At 43.5% G+C, this 18,025-nt stretch overlaps 1 protein-coding gene across 1 annotated transcript in view; it reads right to left on the reverse strand.

Moving 5' to 3' along the window:
• ensab (endosulfine alpha b) overlaps positions 1–17,096 on the reverse strand; it is a 29,579-nt gene extending 12,483 nt beyond the window's left edge. Inside the window, exons 1-2 of the mRNA XM_083650375.1 lie at positions 16,938–17,096; positions 4,878–5,000 (exon numbers count right to left, since the gene is read on the reverse strand). Of these exons, the coding sequence (XP_083506501.1) occupies positions 4,878–5,000; positions 16,938–16,994 (180 nt within the window). The 5' untranslated portion in view covers positions 16,995–17,096. The remainder of the gene's footprint in view (positions 1–4,877; positions 5,001–16,937) is intronic.
• Between the last annotated feature and the right edge of the window lie 929 nt (positions 17,097–18,025).

The following is an 18,025-nucleotide window of genomic DNA, read 5'->3' on the forward strand; positions in this document are numbered from 1 at the left end:
TGGGGTTTAATGTTTTTTTTGTATATGTCCCTGCCAAATAAACTAATAAAATAAAATAAATAAACGTCAAAATGTTATCCATGGACAAGGAGTTTATAGCCTATGTGGAGCCCAGAGACCTTCGAAGCCATGCCCACTCTACAGTTGTGGATTTGGCTGTTATTGAGTAGCCTAGATGAGGAAATGAGTTTGAGTTGACTCAGTTTGAATATCGTAGTTTACACACAGTCCGTTTTTTTAAATCCGCCATTCGAAAAAAAATCATCTCGCACAGTAAACCTTGCACACTGGTCCGATGCGTTTTATTATTATGTTCGTCGTTCTATTCACAATACGAAACAAAAGTCCTCTCCTGTATGCACGTTACAACGTGACTGGCAGATAGCAGCAGCAGCAGCAGGCAGCGGTGATGTGGAGTGCAGCTGGTCGCGGAAGAGGGGTGAGGTGAAGCGAGCCGCTCAGACTGCAGTGGACTCCAAACAACCTACCCGGCCCCTCCAGTCCGCGGCTCCACACTGACGAAGACATGCTGTGACATGTGTGTAGTGGCAGCTTTCGTTTTCGCAGCAACTCATCCGTCTCGGTCTCGCTGCTTTTGAGTGCGCGCACGTCACTTGAAAATCGGCTCACAGAATCGGCATTTTAGAGTGACCGGCGCAGATCACCGATCGAGGCCGATCATGTGGAAATCGGCCATTTCCGGTCACGTGCCGATCGATCGGTGCATCCCTAGTTATGATCGCACAGTGAAACATTTTTATTACATAACGTACTGTGGAACATGCAGGTGGCTACTTGTAGCTCATGAGCTCAGCTGACAGCAGGAGTCAGACACACATGCGTTTCACGCACACACAACGTTATGATCGCACGGTGAAACGTTGAGTTTAGTTTTAACGTTATCATTGACATTATCATGATGTTAGATGTGGAACACGTTATCATTGACAAAGCCACTTTTATTACATAACGTTAGATGTGGAACATGCAGGTAGCTACTTGTAGCTCAGCTACAGGAGTCAGACACACATGCGTTTCACGAACACAAACAACTTTATGATCGCACACTTTATGATCGCACACTTTATGATCGAACGTTGTGCTTAAAACACATTATCACAACAAAACAGCATGTGGGACCAATGAACAGCTTCTCGCTGTGTAATGTACATCAGCAGCCTCTGTCTGTCTGTCTGTCTGTCTGAGTTACCCGTGTCTGTCTGTCTGTCTGTCTGTCTGTCTGAGTTACCCGTGTCTGTCTGTCTGTCTGTCTGTCTGTCTGAGTTACCCGTGTCTGTCTGTCTGTCTGTCTGTCTGTCTGAGTTACCCGTGTCTGTCTGTCTGTCTGTCTGTCTGTCTGTCTGAGTTACCCGTGTCTGTCTGTCTGTCTGTCTGTCTGTCTGAGTTACCCGTGTCTGTCTGTCTGTCTGTCTGTCTGAGTTACCCGTGTCTGTCTGTCTGTCTGTCTGTCTGTCTGAGTTACCCGTGTCTGTCTGTCTGTCTGTCTGTCTGTCTGAGTTACCCGTGTCTGTCTGTCTGTCTGTCTGTCTGTCTGAGTTACCCGTGTCTGTCTGTCTGTCTGTCTGTCTGTCTGAGTTACCCGTGTCTGTCTGTCTGTCTGTCTGTCTGTCTGAGTTACCCGTGTCTGTCTGTCTGTCTGTCTGTCTGTCTGAGTTACCCGTGTCTGTCTGTGTGTTAGGCCAGCGCTGTTAGGTAGAAATGGGACAGTAGGATTAGAGAAATACATTGCAAATACAATGCATTTTCCATGCAACTCCAATGTCTGTCTCGAGAGATTAGTCATGCAGTAGTTAGGCCTGTCCCCGAATACCATTTTTGGGAAGCTTCACTGACAAGTATTGGAATGGATTGGAAGCTTCGACGGGGGTGTGGGGCACGTAGCGACAATGAGAGGCAAGGTGAAAAATCTGACTTCAAGGATTTTCCTTTTCATTGAAACGAAAATGGATAAAAATGTGCAATAAGCACGTCAAATCAATTACAGCCATAGACCATAAAAACAAATGTGCTCATATGTAAAGTAGCTGGCTGCATGGTCAAACTGTCACAGTTTCAGTGCTGGTAAATAACATTAGATGAGAGCTGTGAGGCACAATGTCCTTGTTTGAGAGATTAAGTAATAATACCAGTGTTTCCCCTAGAAAAACTTTCAGACCTGGAGGGATTTCGAAACGTACCTCGACCGCAACGGTGGGCAATGGCATCCCAAGTATCATCATACTATTATGGGATGCGATGCGAACAGTTGTATTATGGGATGTGCGTTTCGCAGGCAACGACACGTTGACATGTTTTGGAACAGCGCTGCACGCTGGCACAATGCTCCTAAAAGCAAAATGCTTACGGTAATTGTTTTGAATGATTTGGCATCTTCTATTACTGTCAACACTGTCAACACCAGTATTGCTGTATTCTAATAATATGCCATAAAGGTTTATTGATTGATTTATATTTATTTGGGGAGAGCAGGAAAGAAAAGGCCTGTAGAATGGTAGGGGAAACACTGATAACTAATGTTGATGCATAATGAATAATGTTGAAATTACTATTTAAAAATGTATTTAAGAAGAAAAACTAAGCATTCGAATACTGTTTTGATCATCGATTACCAATGGCATCGATTGAAGCTTCAAAGCTTCGAAGCATTTGGGTCAGCCCTAGCAGTAATACATTAGCGCTTTTATTTTGTTGAAAATAAAATCGTCTAGCTTCGGTTAGTAGCCATGAGAGCTCATTGTTTGAGTGGACAGAACGGTACATAACAACCACATGCTGATTATTAGGCTTTATATAAGCAAGAACTAGGCAAAATCGGAGCATTACAAATTCATTAAAAAAATCTAATAAAAGTCGAATATTAAAATGATAAAGCACTGAAAATCGAATTGGATTATAGAGGAAGATTGACAGCCCTAAGGGGACATTCACACCAAAAACGTTTTTTTCAGTCAGAACGCTATGAAAATCATGCCGAGAGCGCTTCCATTGTGCACAAAACACAGCGCACGCAGCGTTTTTTTTGTACCGTACTCCGTTTTGTTTTCACCTGCAGTCGCGCGCAGTACAGATAGCAGCACAATGACAACAAGGACGGTAGCCAGCTGGTTTTGTCTGTTTGATGTTGTTCACTGTCAACATGAAAGCCAGATTATTGCCAATTCTGGCAGCAGCGGAGGTCGAGAATCCCTCGGGAGGAGAGAAGGTAGGAGTGGAAAAGACGAGCAGCGCGCTTTTCCTCTAATGTTCCTCTAACTTTTTTCAGCTTAAAAACACCCATAGCGCTCCTCCAAAAACAAAAGACGCCACCAGCGCTAAACGCCAGGGGGCCAGTTGCACCGACTGGTCTTAACTATGCCTGGTTGTAACTCCTACGTCGGTCTTAGTTAAGACCAGTCTTTAGAGTGGATTTACGCCTGTTGCACGAACAGGGCTTACGTCTGGTCTTAACTACGCCGGTCGTAGCAATGCGCGTCCATGTGAATTGCCGGGGAATGCCCCCTGATTGGCCCAAAAATGTGCCTCGCGACCTGCTTGGAGCGTCACTGTGCCATATGGCCACTACTGTATGTGCGTCACTACACCCTCCCTCCTCCCACCCTCCCTCCTCCTGTGGAAGCTCTGGGGGAAAATGGCGGCGATTGAGTGCCAGGCAGTCTGAATGAAATTGAATGTAACGTTCCCAATTCTATGTATTAAATTCTAAAAAACGACCCTCAACATTTGGGAAGGCTAAGCCACACAACTAGTTCGTTATAATCGCACGTCATGCTTCGAAGGCGACTTGACGACGATGAGGACGGTGAGGACTCAATCACAGCAGGTCTCCGCTGATAGACTACCACGGAGATCTCTGTTACAGGCGCAGGCACTTTACGCCTCCTCCTGACTAGGCGTAATATTTACGACCGGTCTTAGTGAGAAAAAGGCTTACGCCCTGTTGGTGCAACCGGCATAGCTGTTAGGTCGTAAAGTTACGACCGACTTAGCTTAAGACCAGTCGTAAGACCAGATGGTGCAACCTGGCCCAGGTGCGTTCATTAAAAGAGGAGCACGTTTAGCGCGTCTTTACATAGAGAAGACGCTTGCAGCTCCAAAAACGCTTTTGGCCTGAATGTCACACACACACACACACACACACACACACACACACACACACACACACAGTATATATAGTGTAGGTGAAGAGAGCAACTAGCAATAATGTAATAGCATAATACGTTTTTTCCAGTGAAGAAAAAAGTTAGAGCAGTGAGAACAATGCCGTTGTGTGCCAGTGCCTGGAAGAGGCCTTCATATTTCAATTTGCATTATAGTCCATTGAGGATGCTGTCGGTGGAAAGATTGGTATCTCAGCATCTTCTACAATGGATTTCTCCCTGTGTGATTGTATAAAACTCCATTGTAGCCAAACTGGAAATGTTCTACTGTGATGTTGTCTTATGTTTGCCCAGCCCAATGAAATACAAGAAACACACACCAAAAAATGGGCCAAAAAATACAAGATACGCTAGCCTACATCACCAATAGCAACGTGTTTAGGCCCAATTTTCCCTTCATTGTGTACAATTTGTGTTTTCCTTGTTCAAGTTGTTTTGTTTTTTCAAGTGAGGCACATTGTGTATTTATATAGCACACTGTGCTATATACAATTTTACTTATTTAAATGATGCACAGGAGCAAGATTGATCGCTGTATATGTGTCAACATTCAACTGGACCAAAAGCTTGAATATTCTCAGTTTTGTTTGGTGCTTCAGGACACTTTGACTCAAGGCTGCTATGGGGGATCAAACCTGGGACCTAGAAGATGGTCTTTAACCAGGACGCGGGTCCTTATCTGCTACCCAGTCCACCTACCCCTTTCTGTAGTCTCTTCATGAGGAAGTCTGAGCCTCCAGGCTTCTGGCCCAGGCTGGGGTACTTGGCCTTCAGCTTGGCCTCCTCAGCTTTCACCGGGTTAGCATTCTTCTCCTGGGAGTCCTGTGGAGACAAGAACAAATGGACATAGACAAACTCAACAGGGCCACTAGTGTCAGTCAATACATCTGGGAAGGGAAGAGAAACTTTTCCCAGACCTTTAGAAGTTTACGCACAACCTGAACAGCTGTTTATGTGACAGGTACTCATTTACGCTCGCATTGTAATTCCCCAAAAATGCTGCTGCTAGTACGAACACACAACAATTCCTGCAGTAATGTCTAATGTGGAGCGCCGGGCAATTTCCCTCTTTAAATTAACCAAAATTGCTTGTGCAAAAGCTCTTGAAACGCTCTGCTGTGAAGTGGGCTTAAAAACCATGGCAATGAGTTGTGGGAATTGAAGATTGTTGGTGATAGTATATAGTATACATATATATATATATATATATATATATATATATATATATATATATATATATATATATATATATATATATATATATATACGGTATATATACGGTATATATATATATGTATACTATATGAGTCACAACCTGAATGTTTCTCTACAACAGCCTCTTACCGCCCTCATGGCTGTAAGGAAACAACCTGGGAGGACAAGGCCAAGCTTGGTTGGAAATAATGGAGCTGGAGTCGGGTTGGGTGCCGAAATTGGCACTTTTAAGGGTACCGACCGAATTAGATCGGTACTACCAAGTATTGATTCAAGTCAAATCTATCGGTACCAAATTTTCGGTACCTTCTGAGAGAGCAGCGGTGTGTAAAATGTTATACATAAATAACAATGTTGAAATTGATAAGTTTGGACTTATTTTTTTTACAACTGAAATTACATGTTTCTAATTACGGAGAGAGTAAAGTACCTGTAGCCTGTATTGTTCACTAATAGCCAAGTCCCTCTCAGGGAAAAGTCTTCATAAGGATTTTCCTTTTTTCTCTCTTTTTTTGTGTGCTTCTGATGAAGTGGCACCAACCACACATTAATGCTGCGCTAGTCTATGGAATGTGATGCTATGACCCTTGCAATTGTATTTTTCAAACACTTATATAACTTATTACTATTAACACGTTCACTGCCGTGGACGAGATATCTCGTCAAGCGGTGGGACGTGGATCAAACCCTTTTACATCTCCTAGAAAAATATGGGAGCTATTGAATGTCTTTAACCTATTTTACCGACCCACTAAGTGGCGACAGTGCTCTCCAGACAAGAGAAAGCCAAGCAAAGACAGCAGCGTGAGGAAGCCATTCTCATGAAAATGGATTGGCGAAAACACTTTCGCTTTCGCGCTGAGGGTGGGGGATTGCAAATTTGCATAATAGATTATGGGTGCAACACACTTTGAAACACCAGCAGAAAGCCCAGAATCGCACGCAGCTTCATTCCAGCTGAGCTCACAACCGAAAACGAACGAGCCCCATCCAGACTCGCCCAAAGAGCAGCCGCCAGCAGCCAGGCAGCACAGACAGCAGAAACTCGCTTGTGACACGCCCGCTGCAGAGCCACGGAGGGAGGAGGAGAACACACACGGAGGGAGGAGTTTGAAGGAGAGGGTGGTGGGGGTGGTGTTATGGAGGAAATTACTGTTCAGAACGTTTAGATGTCTGATGTGTTACTGATGCCAAAAATAAATGGTTAAAGTGACTGTTCTATCGAATTTCACAAAAAGGCATTTATCTCAACTTTCCTTTTCAGACGCTGAAACCATGCTGTATTCAACTGCTAATGCCTACATAACTACTAACTCTACAAACTAACTCTTTTAGACAGAGAAAGCACACATTCTATTAGTTCTTTTGAGATATTTTGTGTTCACAAATTCCTAGCAGAAAATAATCCTCGGCTCTTGAAAGATGAGCCAGAATCCTCAAAAAAAACCTTGGCAGAAGCTACCTACAGTAAAAAAAAAACTGTTGGCAGTGAATGTGTTAAGTAACTATTATTATATAATCCTATGCAGGGAGTTCCCCAAGCCCTGGCAGCCGGCTATTTCTCCGCCTACTGGCTACTTTATAGATTAAAAAAAAAAAAAAAAAAAACAGTGCACCTGAACGCAACATACAAGATACCCGCTGAATAAGTGTCCAAATGTTCATGTCATTCTGGCCAATACTCCGTTATAACATTTCAGTCTGGAATATGGAATATCTTTCAATAATCTTTATGACTAAAAGGCTAAAAGTAATCTCATGTGTAAGAAATGACTGTTCTACATTGAAGTAAAAATGTAAATAATTAACTTGTTAGTTTTGGATTTATTTAGCTTCAAGAGTGCATTTTTGTTTGTGTGACCCTCAACACAGGCTTTGAGAATCCCGGCCACTTACTGATACTTATGCTTAAATTAACCCACTCATATTCTGGTTTATTTCAAGAAAAACATTTTGGCTAGTGGAAATTCTAATTGGCTGTGTTATAGAATGGAATTTACCACTCCTCATCCAGGGAAGAAATCCTTGATGTGTCAGCCTGTGTGTAATGCATACGACTAATAACTCATACCAATTCATGATGTGTTATGCAATTATAGCTTATTGATTATGAAATGCCAATGGAACTTCAATTTTTCCACCACAGGCTGGTAACTTAAAGGCCCATTCCGTTGGTTTTGGCGAGAAATAAATGTGCACAAAGTGTTTATTATTGGCACTGAGTGAATGCGCCTTGACGTCACTTAAAAATGCCGACCAGGGGCGTTTCTCTCAGACCAGCCGTTCAGAAGATACATTGGAAAACCTGTTTCGAAGTGGAGAGCATCTCCCGCCACAGCTAGAGGATGTGACGTCTCGCGCGTTCACGTCGAGCTTGTCTCTTGTCCTAGACGCTAACAGGAAATGGCTGAAGTAGCTTTTAACGTTACGCTCGTCGCTAGCTGCTAGCTAAAGGAAACAACAAAACACAGACTCCAGAAAAAGTCCAGACTAAATAAATAAATATTTATCTAATGAAGCCCGTCTGGCCAGACAGCAGCAATGTGACCGACATCGGGGGGAAACTAGAGTCAGGACTGTGTTTTCGGTTCATGAAGGGAACTTGCTGCTTGTAGCTACTGTAATGTGGTTTTGACCAGATAACGTTAGCTGCTTGCTAATGGATTTTCAAGATTCAAGATTTGTACTGTCACTCCGTAGTACAAGTATCTGACCACCTGGTCAGAAACTCTGCTAACATTACCGTCTTGTGTGAAGTAATGCAACCCTAACGTTACTACCGTTATGCTTATGGTCATGGAACATTATTGTTTGACTGCATTTAGCTGCGGTGGTGATTCGTTAGCTTGATGCTATACGCGGCTAACTAATAGATTTAGCTATATTTATAGAAATTACCACCAGCCCCACTAATAACGTTACTGTCTTGTGTTGATAATGAATCTAACAGTCGGAAATATGCCTAACGTTAGCCTACTGTCTGTTATGCTTACGGTACATTGTTTGACGGTAGGCTACCGTACATACAGGGGGAGCAGGCTATTTCCTGGCTTGTGCTAACATGAGTATCCGCAGCCAGCAGGCTCTGACTGCAGTGGGACTGCACATACTAGTAATGTTAGCTTGATGCTAATCGCGGCTAACTAATATTAATTTACATTTATAGAAATTACCACCAGCCCCACTAATAACGTTACCGTCTTGTGTGGGTAATGAATTTAACAGTCCTAAATATGCCTAACGTTACTGTTATGCTTATGAAACATTGTTTGATTGTTCAGTTTGGTCAACTCCAGGCATTACACGGTACCGTACATACAGGGGGAGCAGGCTATTTCCTTGCTTTTGCTAACATGAGTATCGACTTGCCCGCAGCCAACGCAAGCCAAAACACGGCCAAACATGCCACAATAACGTCCCCTAATTCATCCAGAATCCTTCCTGGGCATCTCGAGGCTGATCTGACCGATAAATTGTCCAGGTTGCCGTTTTCAAGTGGCTTTTATGAGTTAACGTTACAAAGCAACGAACAGCTCTGCTGTTGCCAGGCAACTGCTTGTGCGCGTGCGAGTATGGTGCCCGCGCGTCAGCTCGTTCACACGCTGCCTGCAGTTACACTAACGGCCACCGGCGTCAGTAATAGTGAGTTTTGACGGATTGGGCCTTTCATTTTTAGTGAGTTGAGGCAGGCTGTATTAACTCATTCATGGCCAAAGACGTCTTTGACGTGTTATCAGGAATAGCCCTCAGGGCCAATGACGTGTTTGACGTGTTTTTGTTTTTATTAGTGCAGCGCGTAGTTCAAACACTTCCCCAGCCTGTGACATGTTATCAGAGGTCCCTGGCATCTAAGACAAGCCGACAACACGTGAACAAACACATACCGCAGCTGTTGTTTTGAAATTGAGCAGGAGGAAAAACAGAAAACGGATAAACGCTTCTTTGTGCAGAGAGGAGAAACGCCATTGAAACGCCCCTCGGCGCGCTGCACGAGCTGGTCGCCTTCCTGTGTGCCAGCCGGGAGAAAACGGGAGAAAGTAATCCAGAGATGTGTTTGATCATCGGAGGAATGAGGAAATGATCGATCAGTTTGACGGGTAATCCAGAGGGCGGTGAGGACGTGTTGAATAGCCGAGGGGAAAACGGGAACGATCAAACAGCAGGGAGTATAGGACAGGGAGACATGGACGAGGACGGGTGGACCAGAACAAAACAAAATAAACACACGAACAGCTAACGAGGCAGAAGTGGCAGTCACAGCAGCAGACGCCAGCAGTACTCAGACCCGGAAACAACGTAACGAAGATAAAAGGGGGATCGTGTGTGTGTGTGTGTGTGTGTCTGTCTGTCTGTCTGTGTGTCTGTCTGTCTGTCTGTCTGTGTGTCTGTCTGTCTGTCTGTCTGTCTGCACACTCACTCACACTGAGTAAACTGTATTGTTGAATGTAAAAAAAGCACTTGTATATGTATGTACATGTATATATATATATATATATATACGGTATATATATATATTTTTTTGTCATTTGTGTCATAACGAATAATATTTACATGTCTGATGTCAATACAGTTCAAAATAAAAGAATTGAGAGCGGGTTCTGCCTGAGATTGTGTGATTTACAAAAATCGCCCTTTCTCCTGTTTTTCTTCTCAGAGAGACCTTTTGGGTGAAAACAGGGTGTATATAAATGGCTATAAGTAGAGTACAGAACATGCTAAAAGCTCACTTTTTTTCCCTGGTGAACCCAGAGACGTACATCTTCATTTTGAGGTATTGCAAATCACTTTGGTACTAATAGATAATTTACTGTGGGTCTTGAAAGATGACCAACAATTATGAAAATCTTTGGCCTGTGCTAAATATTGGCAGTCCTAAACTGGCCATGAATGAGTTAACTGCACGAATCTGCGGGACTCGGTCATCGGAGCCAGTCACACACACACACAATCAGTCATCATCATGTATGCGCGCAGAGCACGGCCATATTTCCGCATGCTTTTCAGTTTTCACCCTTCAACTCACGCCTGTGTCATCCCACCTTCACTGTGAAAACATGAAGGCTAAGGTAAGCAAGCTACATAATTAACATGCTCTGATTCAGCTTTTGAGATTAAATAACTTAATTAGCGATTACACGGTTAATAATGTTCTTTGGTCCTCCTAACTAACGTTACATTGACTTGACAAAAATGACCTACCAAGCGCTTCATGTGCGGTCTCCTGTCGGCTCGGATTAACTTTCACTCTCCCAGTCCCACTCGTCCATGTCAGCATCAGTTCCATCATGCATTTCCAATATTAGACCCTTCAAACCACAGCTTTTATGAGTTGGGCTAAGTTAAAATGATTAACTAGCTAGCTTGCTGAATACGAGTGAACAAGACTTTGAACGCTGGCATTTTATCTCTCTCTCTCTCTCTGCTTATTGCCTTTCCAGCGATTAACGCTACTGTGACTAGTGACTACTATCTGGCAGGTTGCGGTCAACTTTTGAGTGGAATTAATCGCCAATGGTTCACTTTTTGGCAGCATCACCACTCCTGTCGGCTAAATGTTAGCTGTTGTTTATGGACATCTGGTGGTCAAGCCACCACGGAGCAACTATTTGTGTTTGCAATTGCAAACAACACAATTAAGGGCTTGGTAGGCCATTTAACTATTTTGGATCTCTTCAGGAGCAGGCTGATTCTAATTTGTGGATGTTTTCAAAGTTTGATTTAGAAATGTATGCATTTATTTAAGGGCCACTTTTATCTCTTTTCATATAATATTTATAATGAACCACTGTACTTCAGCAAGAAAGGGAGACATTTATTTTTTCATCATTGTAAAAACCACAGCACAGTAAAGAGAGGCTGTGTAATTTGATGTGTTTTCTTCATACATCTAGCCTCTTAACTCATTCACCGCCAAAGACGTCTTTGACGTGTTATCAGAAATAGCCCTCCCCGCCAATGACGTGTTTGACGTGTTTTTGTTTTTATTACTGCAGCGCGTATTTCAAACACTTCCCCAGCCTCTGACATAGTATCAGGTCCCTAGCATCTAAGACAACACGTGAACAAACACATACCGCAGCTGTTGTTTTGAAATTGAGCAAGAGGAAAAGCAGAAAACGGGTAACGCTTCCTTGTGCAGACAGGAGAAACGCCATTGAAACGCCGCTCGGCGCCCTGCACGAGCTGGAGTCGCCTTCCTCTGTGCCAGCCGGGAGAAAACGGGAGAAAGTAATCAAGAGATGTGTTTGATCATCGGAGGAATGAGGAAATGATCGATCAGTTTGCGAGGGCGGTGAGGACGTGTTGAATAGCCGAGGGGAAAACGGGAACGATCAAATAGCAGGGAGGATATGACAGGGAGACGTGGACCAGAACAAAACAAAATAAACACACAAACAGCTAACAAGGCAGAAGCGGCAGTCACAGCAGCCCGCTGTCCTTCTCAAGAGCTATTCAGTTGGTTCATGAAATCGCTGGGCTGCGTGCCCTCCAGTGTTGCTCCTGGCCAATCCCAGCGCCACAGGGCGTGGTTATTGCTTATCCTATGTGGGGTTAGAAATCTTAGTTTAGAAAGTGTGTCTGTCTGTCTGTCTGTCTGTCTGTCTGTCTGTCTGTCTGTCTGTCTGCACACTCACTCACACCGAGTAAACTGTATTGTTGAATGTAAAAAAAAAGCACTTCATGTGTATATATATATATATATATATTTATTTATTTTTTGTCATTTGTGTCCTAACGAATAATATTTACATGTCTGATGTCAATACAGTTCAAAATAAAAGAATTGAGAGTGAGTTCTGCCTGAGATTGTGCCCTTTTACAAAAATTGCCTTTTCTCCTGTTTATTTTCTCAGGGAGACCTGCTGGGTGAAAACAGGGTGTATATAAATGGCTATAAGTAGAGTACAGAACATGCTAAAAGCTCACTTTTTTTTCCCTGGTGAACCCAGAGACGTACATCTTCATTTTGAGGTATTGCAAATCACTTTGGTGCTAATAGATAATTTACTGTGGGTCTTGAAAGATGACCAACAATTATGAAAATCTTTGGCCTGTGCTAAATATTGGCAGTCCTAAACTGGCCATGAATGAGTTAAATTTGTTCTCAAAGTGAACCAGATTCATGCATTTTAATTTAAAATGTACACATTTTTCTTACAGGGGGCATGGCCCCCCGGATCACCCAAAGGGGTCCTAGCAAGGTCCAGCCACCAGAATCTCTCCAGATCCTGTGGGAAACCAACAGTTATTATTATTTTCTTTGTTCTTAAAAATATACTGTACATTGCCTGTTTGTGTTTTATATTGTTTTATTTATAATTAAATTGAGCCTTTTATAAGAATGTTTATTTGTATTATTTAAATTGTCACACTCATGGATACATATTTGAGGTTTGTTAATTATTAATTGGGAAAAGGACCACTGGAACAAACGGCGCGAACATGAGCCGGCTACTTTTTCAATCTGACTGGATACTCAAAAGTTTGGGGAACTCTCTGCTTATGATGTATTCCAAATAGAGATGCACCGATTGCCATTTTCTTGGCCGGCTCCGATTTCCGATTTTTGAATAGTCTGACTTGCCGATACCGATTTTGGCCGATTCTGATTTTTTTTCTAAGAACAATAATTGACGGGTTATTTTTTGACGTTTTTTTTTTTTTACTTTGCTTTAATAGAAAATTAAGATTCATGTACCAAGTTCAACCAGTATATCACACAGCTATCATGCATTTACTTTTCCAAAAGAAAAAAGGTGGAACAGAACAGGGGCTCCAGATGGAAAGTAGCCTATGGCTAAATCTGTTACAAAGCATCTCTTCCCCTATGGGGTTTAATGTTTTTTTTTGTATATGTCCCTGCCAAATAAACTAATAAAATAAAATAAATAAACGTCAAAATGTTATCCATGGACAAGGAGTTTATAGCCTATAGGTCTGGAGCCCAGACCTTCGAAGCCATGCCCACTCTACAGTTGTGGGTTTGGCTGTTATTGAGTAGATGAGGAAATTAGTTTGAGTTGACTCAGTTTGAATATCGTAGTTTACACACAGAGTCAGTTTTTTTTAATCCGCCATTCGAAAAAATAATAATGTCGCAGTCCTCTCCTGTATCCACGTTACAAAATGACTGACAGATAGCAGCAGCAGGTAGCAGTGATGTGGACTGCAGCTGGTCGGGGAAGAGGGGCCAGTGAGGTGAAGCAAGCTGCTCAGACTGGAGTGGACTCCAACCTACCCTGCCCCTCCGCGGCTTATTTTCGACTTGCATGTGTGACAAACTGCAAGCTTTGCATCGTCTTCACTGACAAATTTCCACACCGATGAAGACATGCTGCGGCATGTGTGTAGTGGCTGCTTTTGTTTTGGCTGCAACTCATCCATCTCGGTCTCACTGCTTTCGGGTGCACGCACGTCAAGTGAAAATCGGCTCACAGAATCGGCTATATAGAGTGACCGGCGCAGATCACCGGTCGAGGCCGATCATGTGGAAATCGGCCATTTCCGGGCAGATTTTATGGGTTTTTCAGGGCCGATATCGATATCGATTATCGGCAATGAAAGACACCGATAACCGATATTTTGGAACCGATATATGTTTGCAGTAAAAATTTAAATCTTGGTGTCAAAATTTAGAATAACACGACCCGTTGTTGAAATTCATTTTCTTCAGTTTATCCAACTACAATATTATTTGAAAATATTCACTCTATTAATATTGATATGAAGAAAGTGTGTGTGTGTGTGTGTGTGTGTGTGTGTGTGTGTGTGTGTGTGTGTGTGTGTGTGTGCTCAATCTAGTGGAGACTTGGGCATATTATCAAGATAAAGCTGTGGACTTATACTTTTAACAAACTAACACCGACTCACTACAGTAACAAGATAATAGAGGGTTTCCCTCCGCTTACACCTGATAACCTCATCCCCAGGCTCTCAAAGGAGAATACTGAAACAAACATGTTCATCCGTGCATCCTCCAAACAAACAGAGTCTGCTGACGAAATGTCTCATCCTCGTTTATTCGGTTCCTTGTTTCATTCCAAACAAACAGAGTCCGCTCCGCTGACGAAATGTCTCGTCCTGGTTTATTCGGTTCCTTGTTCCAGGCAGAGAACAGAAAAAAAGTCCGCTTTGCAGACTGGATCAATAAAACAGCTTCGCTACTGACAACAATGGCCATTTGATTCAAAAAGAGCGACGCTACACCGTGGACACGCTACTATGGTTTATGGAATTAAAAACTAGTGCCCCAATGCTTTTTGAGGTTACTGTAGGCTACTAGGCTATTGCCTTTTCAACAGCGGTGGTGATAAGTTTGAGTTGCACTTCTGCAGGCACCAACGTTACTCAAAGATATATTATGCTATCAGTACACAAATAATCTCTGTTATCTTGTTATCGTTATCACTGCAACAAAGTGCATGCGCGCATTTTCAATTAAACTGCTTCATCTCTCTCACTGATAGACAGACCTCTCCACACTCCACACTTTGTGAGGCAGCGCTTCATACGAATCGCTCATAAGATTGTGGTGTTTTTGCAATGTCAGCGTATGTAATTATTATGTATATTCACTTTATTACAACTTTGGCATGGCAATATCTGCTGCTTTTCCTTAACACAAGTGACTGTTACAGTCACAACAGCCAACTAGTCCGCTGCTCTCGCTTCAGGCAGCCTCGCACTGTCCCCCTCTCCAGCGCACAGGCTGCGCTGAACAGGGAGCACTGAGGTGAGGTGTCAGATTTCATCTCTGAGCGCTCTGATAGGCTATTGCTTGATGTGTAACCAATCAGATAGCGCTGTGGGCGGGACATTGCTCCAGATCACACACAGAGGGAATTACTGTAGGAGAGGATTCTTCCAGGTGCAGCAGCCGCAAATTAGCGCATTTTTTTATTAAATTATGATATCGGCAAACAGCCAATGAAAATGCCGATACAGATAATCGGCAAAATGATGAATATCGGCCATAATAATCGGCCAAACCGATAATCGGTCGACCCCTACTGATGATACAATAGAGTCTCCTCGTTCTTTGTGCGTGTTCAGTGTTTACATAGTAATACAGACCCACATTCATGTAATCTGTCAGACGCATGCGGGATCCGACAAAAATAGAATGGGTACGTATTTTTTCCATACCGCATGTATTGCCCATCTATTAACATGGGCGAGAGTCTGTTCCGGCAGTTTTCCCGGAGCCGCACGGAGTCGTAACGCATCTGGTGTACATCAGCTTTAGGAAAAAAACAACATGTGGGAGTACAGCCAACATACTCCAGAGACTGTTAATATTCAAGCCTCCCAGGTATACCTGGAGTGAGCAGTACACACTACACAGCATAGACCTACTTCCCCTATGCAGATGAGACAGGGCACTAAGAATGCAAAGCTTGCTGGGGCAGGGATAAAATGTGAGAGGACACAGAAGATGATGAACAGATACCCACAGGAGGAGGGGGGCATGTGCCACTGAGTGTGCTGATTCACTTGGGCCCATGACGAGAAATTTATGAGATGCTATATTCGGCCCCATGCAGGGAAACTGCAGAGCCCACTAGATACTTTGTGCTCCCTCCCTCGAGACACTTTTGAATAAGCCATGCCCTGCTGCCCCTCATTTCACACGAGGTTTTTGTTGTGGTCATTCAGCCTTGAAGGTGCACAACTTTGAAAGTAAAAAAAAAACAAATGCACTGCAGTTACATTGTGCACTTTACATTACCCATTCCATCTCTTGCAGTTATGCACAGGCTGCATCCAAGTTCGTTGATTCATATTGGCCAGTAGCTTTGTCAACAAGAGCCTGAACTCCAACCTCTCCAACCAATCAGCATACTCCTTGATCATTATTGAGTAACATTAGACAGCGGAAACAATTTACAAATAGCAAGAGGTGACCGCTAACAACAGCAAAATGATAGGCTGTCTGGCCTGACCGAGATTGGTCATTCAGTATCAGTCATTAGCTTCTGAATAAGAAATCCGAAAACTATGTGCGCATCATTGCTGTTGTTGTGGCAGTATGTGGGGATGCGGAAGCACTGTCTGCCACCACTGCAGTTGTTGTCAGAATCTCAATCCATGTGCCATGCGAGGCCTAGAGGCTGCCCTAACCCAACCAAAGATCACAGATCACTTCACCCCTCTCCCATCAGAGAAATCAGTTGTGGTGCTTGGCTGGACTGAAGCCCAGTCTGCAGACCCTCGACCCTGCATGGCACATGGTTTGAGACCCCTGGGATAGACCAATGAGGCCCGAGCTGCTATGGACTGGCGAGCCAATGACACAAGCCAAGCCAAGGGACACAGCGGAGTCACACAGTCACAGAGATACACTGTGTGGTTGGAGAGCAATGACACACGTCTCCTGTGTCACTGAACGACTTACCAATGCTCCATTTGTTTTCCACGACTCCTTCCCTGCCTCAACGAACATTGCAAACACTTCACTTGTGCTCGCTAGCTGGTGTTAGCCACTTCTAGCTAGCATGCTCAGTGGCTAGCCCAACAACATCTTGACAGCCAGCAGAAACCCACCTGTTTTTCGTCCTCGTAGTCCATCTGCGTGTCTGAGTCGAGGTTTTCTGACGACATGGTGCGGCTGTGCTGGACACGTAGATGGCCCGTGTGCCAGAAAACTCAGACGGATGATACGCGAAGTACCGTTGTTGTAGCGTTACCTGTACTAATCAGAACACGAACTGCTCCTCAGAAAAAATGGCGAAACGATTTGTGACATCATCACTAGGGATTTCCTATGGTGTGATGGACATATACAGTAACCAATAGCAGATTAGATAGCCTGTCAATGCAGCCAATGAAATTGCATAAACTGCGCAGCCACCGTGATTGACAGTCTGTCGTCCAATGATTGTAGCGTGAGGAGAGAGAAGGGGCGGTGCGGGGGCCGCACTGCATGAACACAAACCACATACATAGGCCACACCAGAGCCATGTAGATAGATTACTACTATTTAGTAGATTACTAACGCTAGATGATTTACTAGATTGCTCTGGGCCACACACTGCATGAAAAACCTAACGGAACTAACGCCATAGCTGTCACCTTTACCCAAACCCGCCCCCCTTTGTTTGCGGACCGAGTGACGTACTTCCTCCTTCTTTGCGGGCTATTCAAGAGGTTAATTGTCCGCTGTCGCAAGTCCCTTTTATTCGCAGATATCTGACGGTCTATGTGTAAAGTTTCATATTAAAATGTGCATGATAAAAGGTCCAAATACCTTATGAAAGTGCCTTTGATAAGAGAAAGTAGCAGTGAGCCGCTTGGGCGACGGTACCACAGAAGAAGAATATACCATGAAGAAGAAAGGCCCTGTAAAACTAGCGCAGGCTAACGTTCAGATAGGACACCAGCAATAACGTCACTTCCCAGACTCTGGTAAGGAAACGGCTATAGTGAATGATTAAAACAAGATGTCTCTAGAAAGATAAGAAGTTTAACTTGTGGTTTCAGGCATTATCCAAGAGGAACACCACTTGATCATTTGTAGCAGGCGTTGAAACAGAATTTTGATAGAATATTGTCAAAAAAATGGTCAGGTTTGGCGACGGTGACGCTACTTTCCGGGACTTTGCAAAACTGCAAATACTTCCACTTTGCAGGT

Source organism: Poromitra crassiceps, assembly GCF_964638095.1.
Source record: "Poromitra crassiceps genome assembly, chromosome: 1".
NCBI lineage: Eukaryota > Metazoa > Chordata > Actinopteri > Beryciformes > Melamphaidae > Poromitra > Poromitra crassiceps.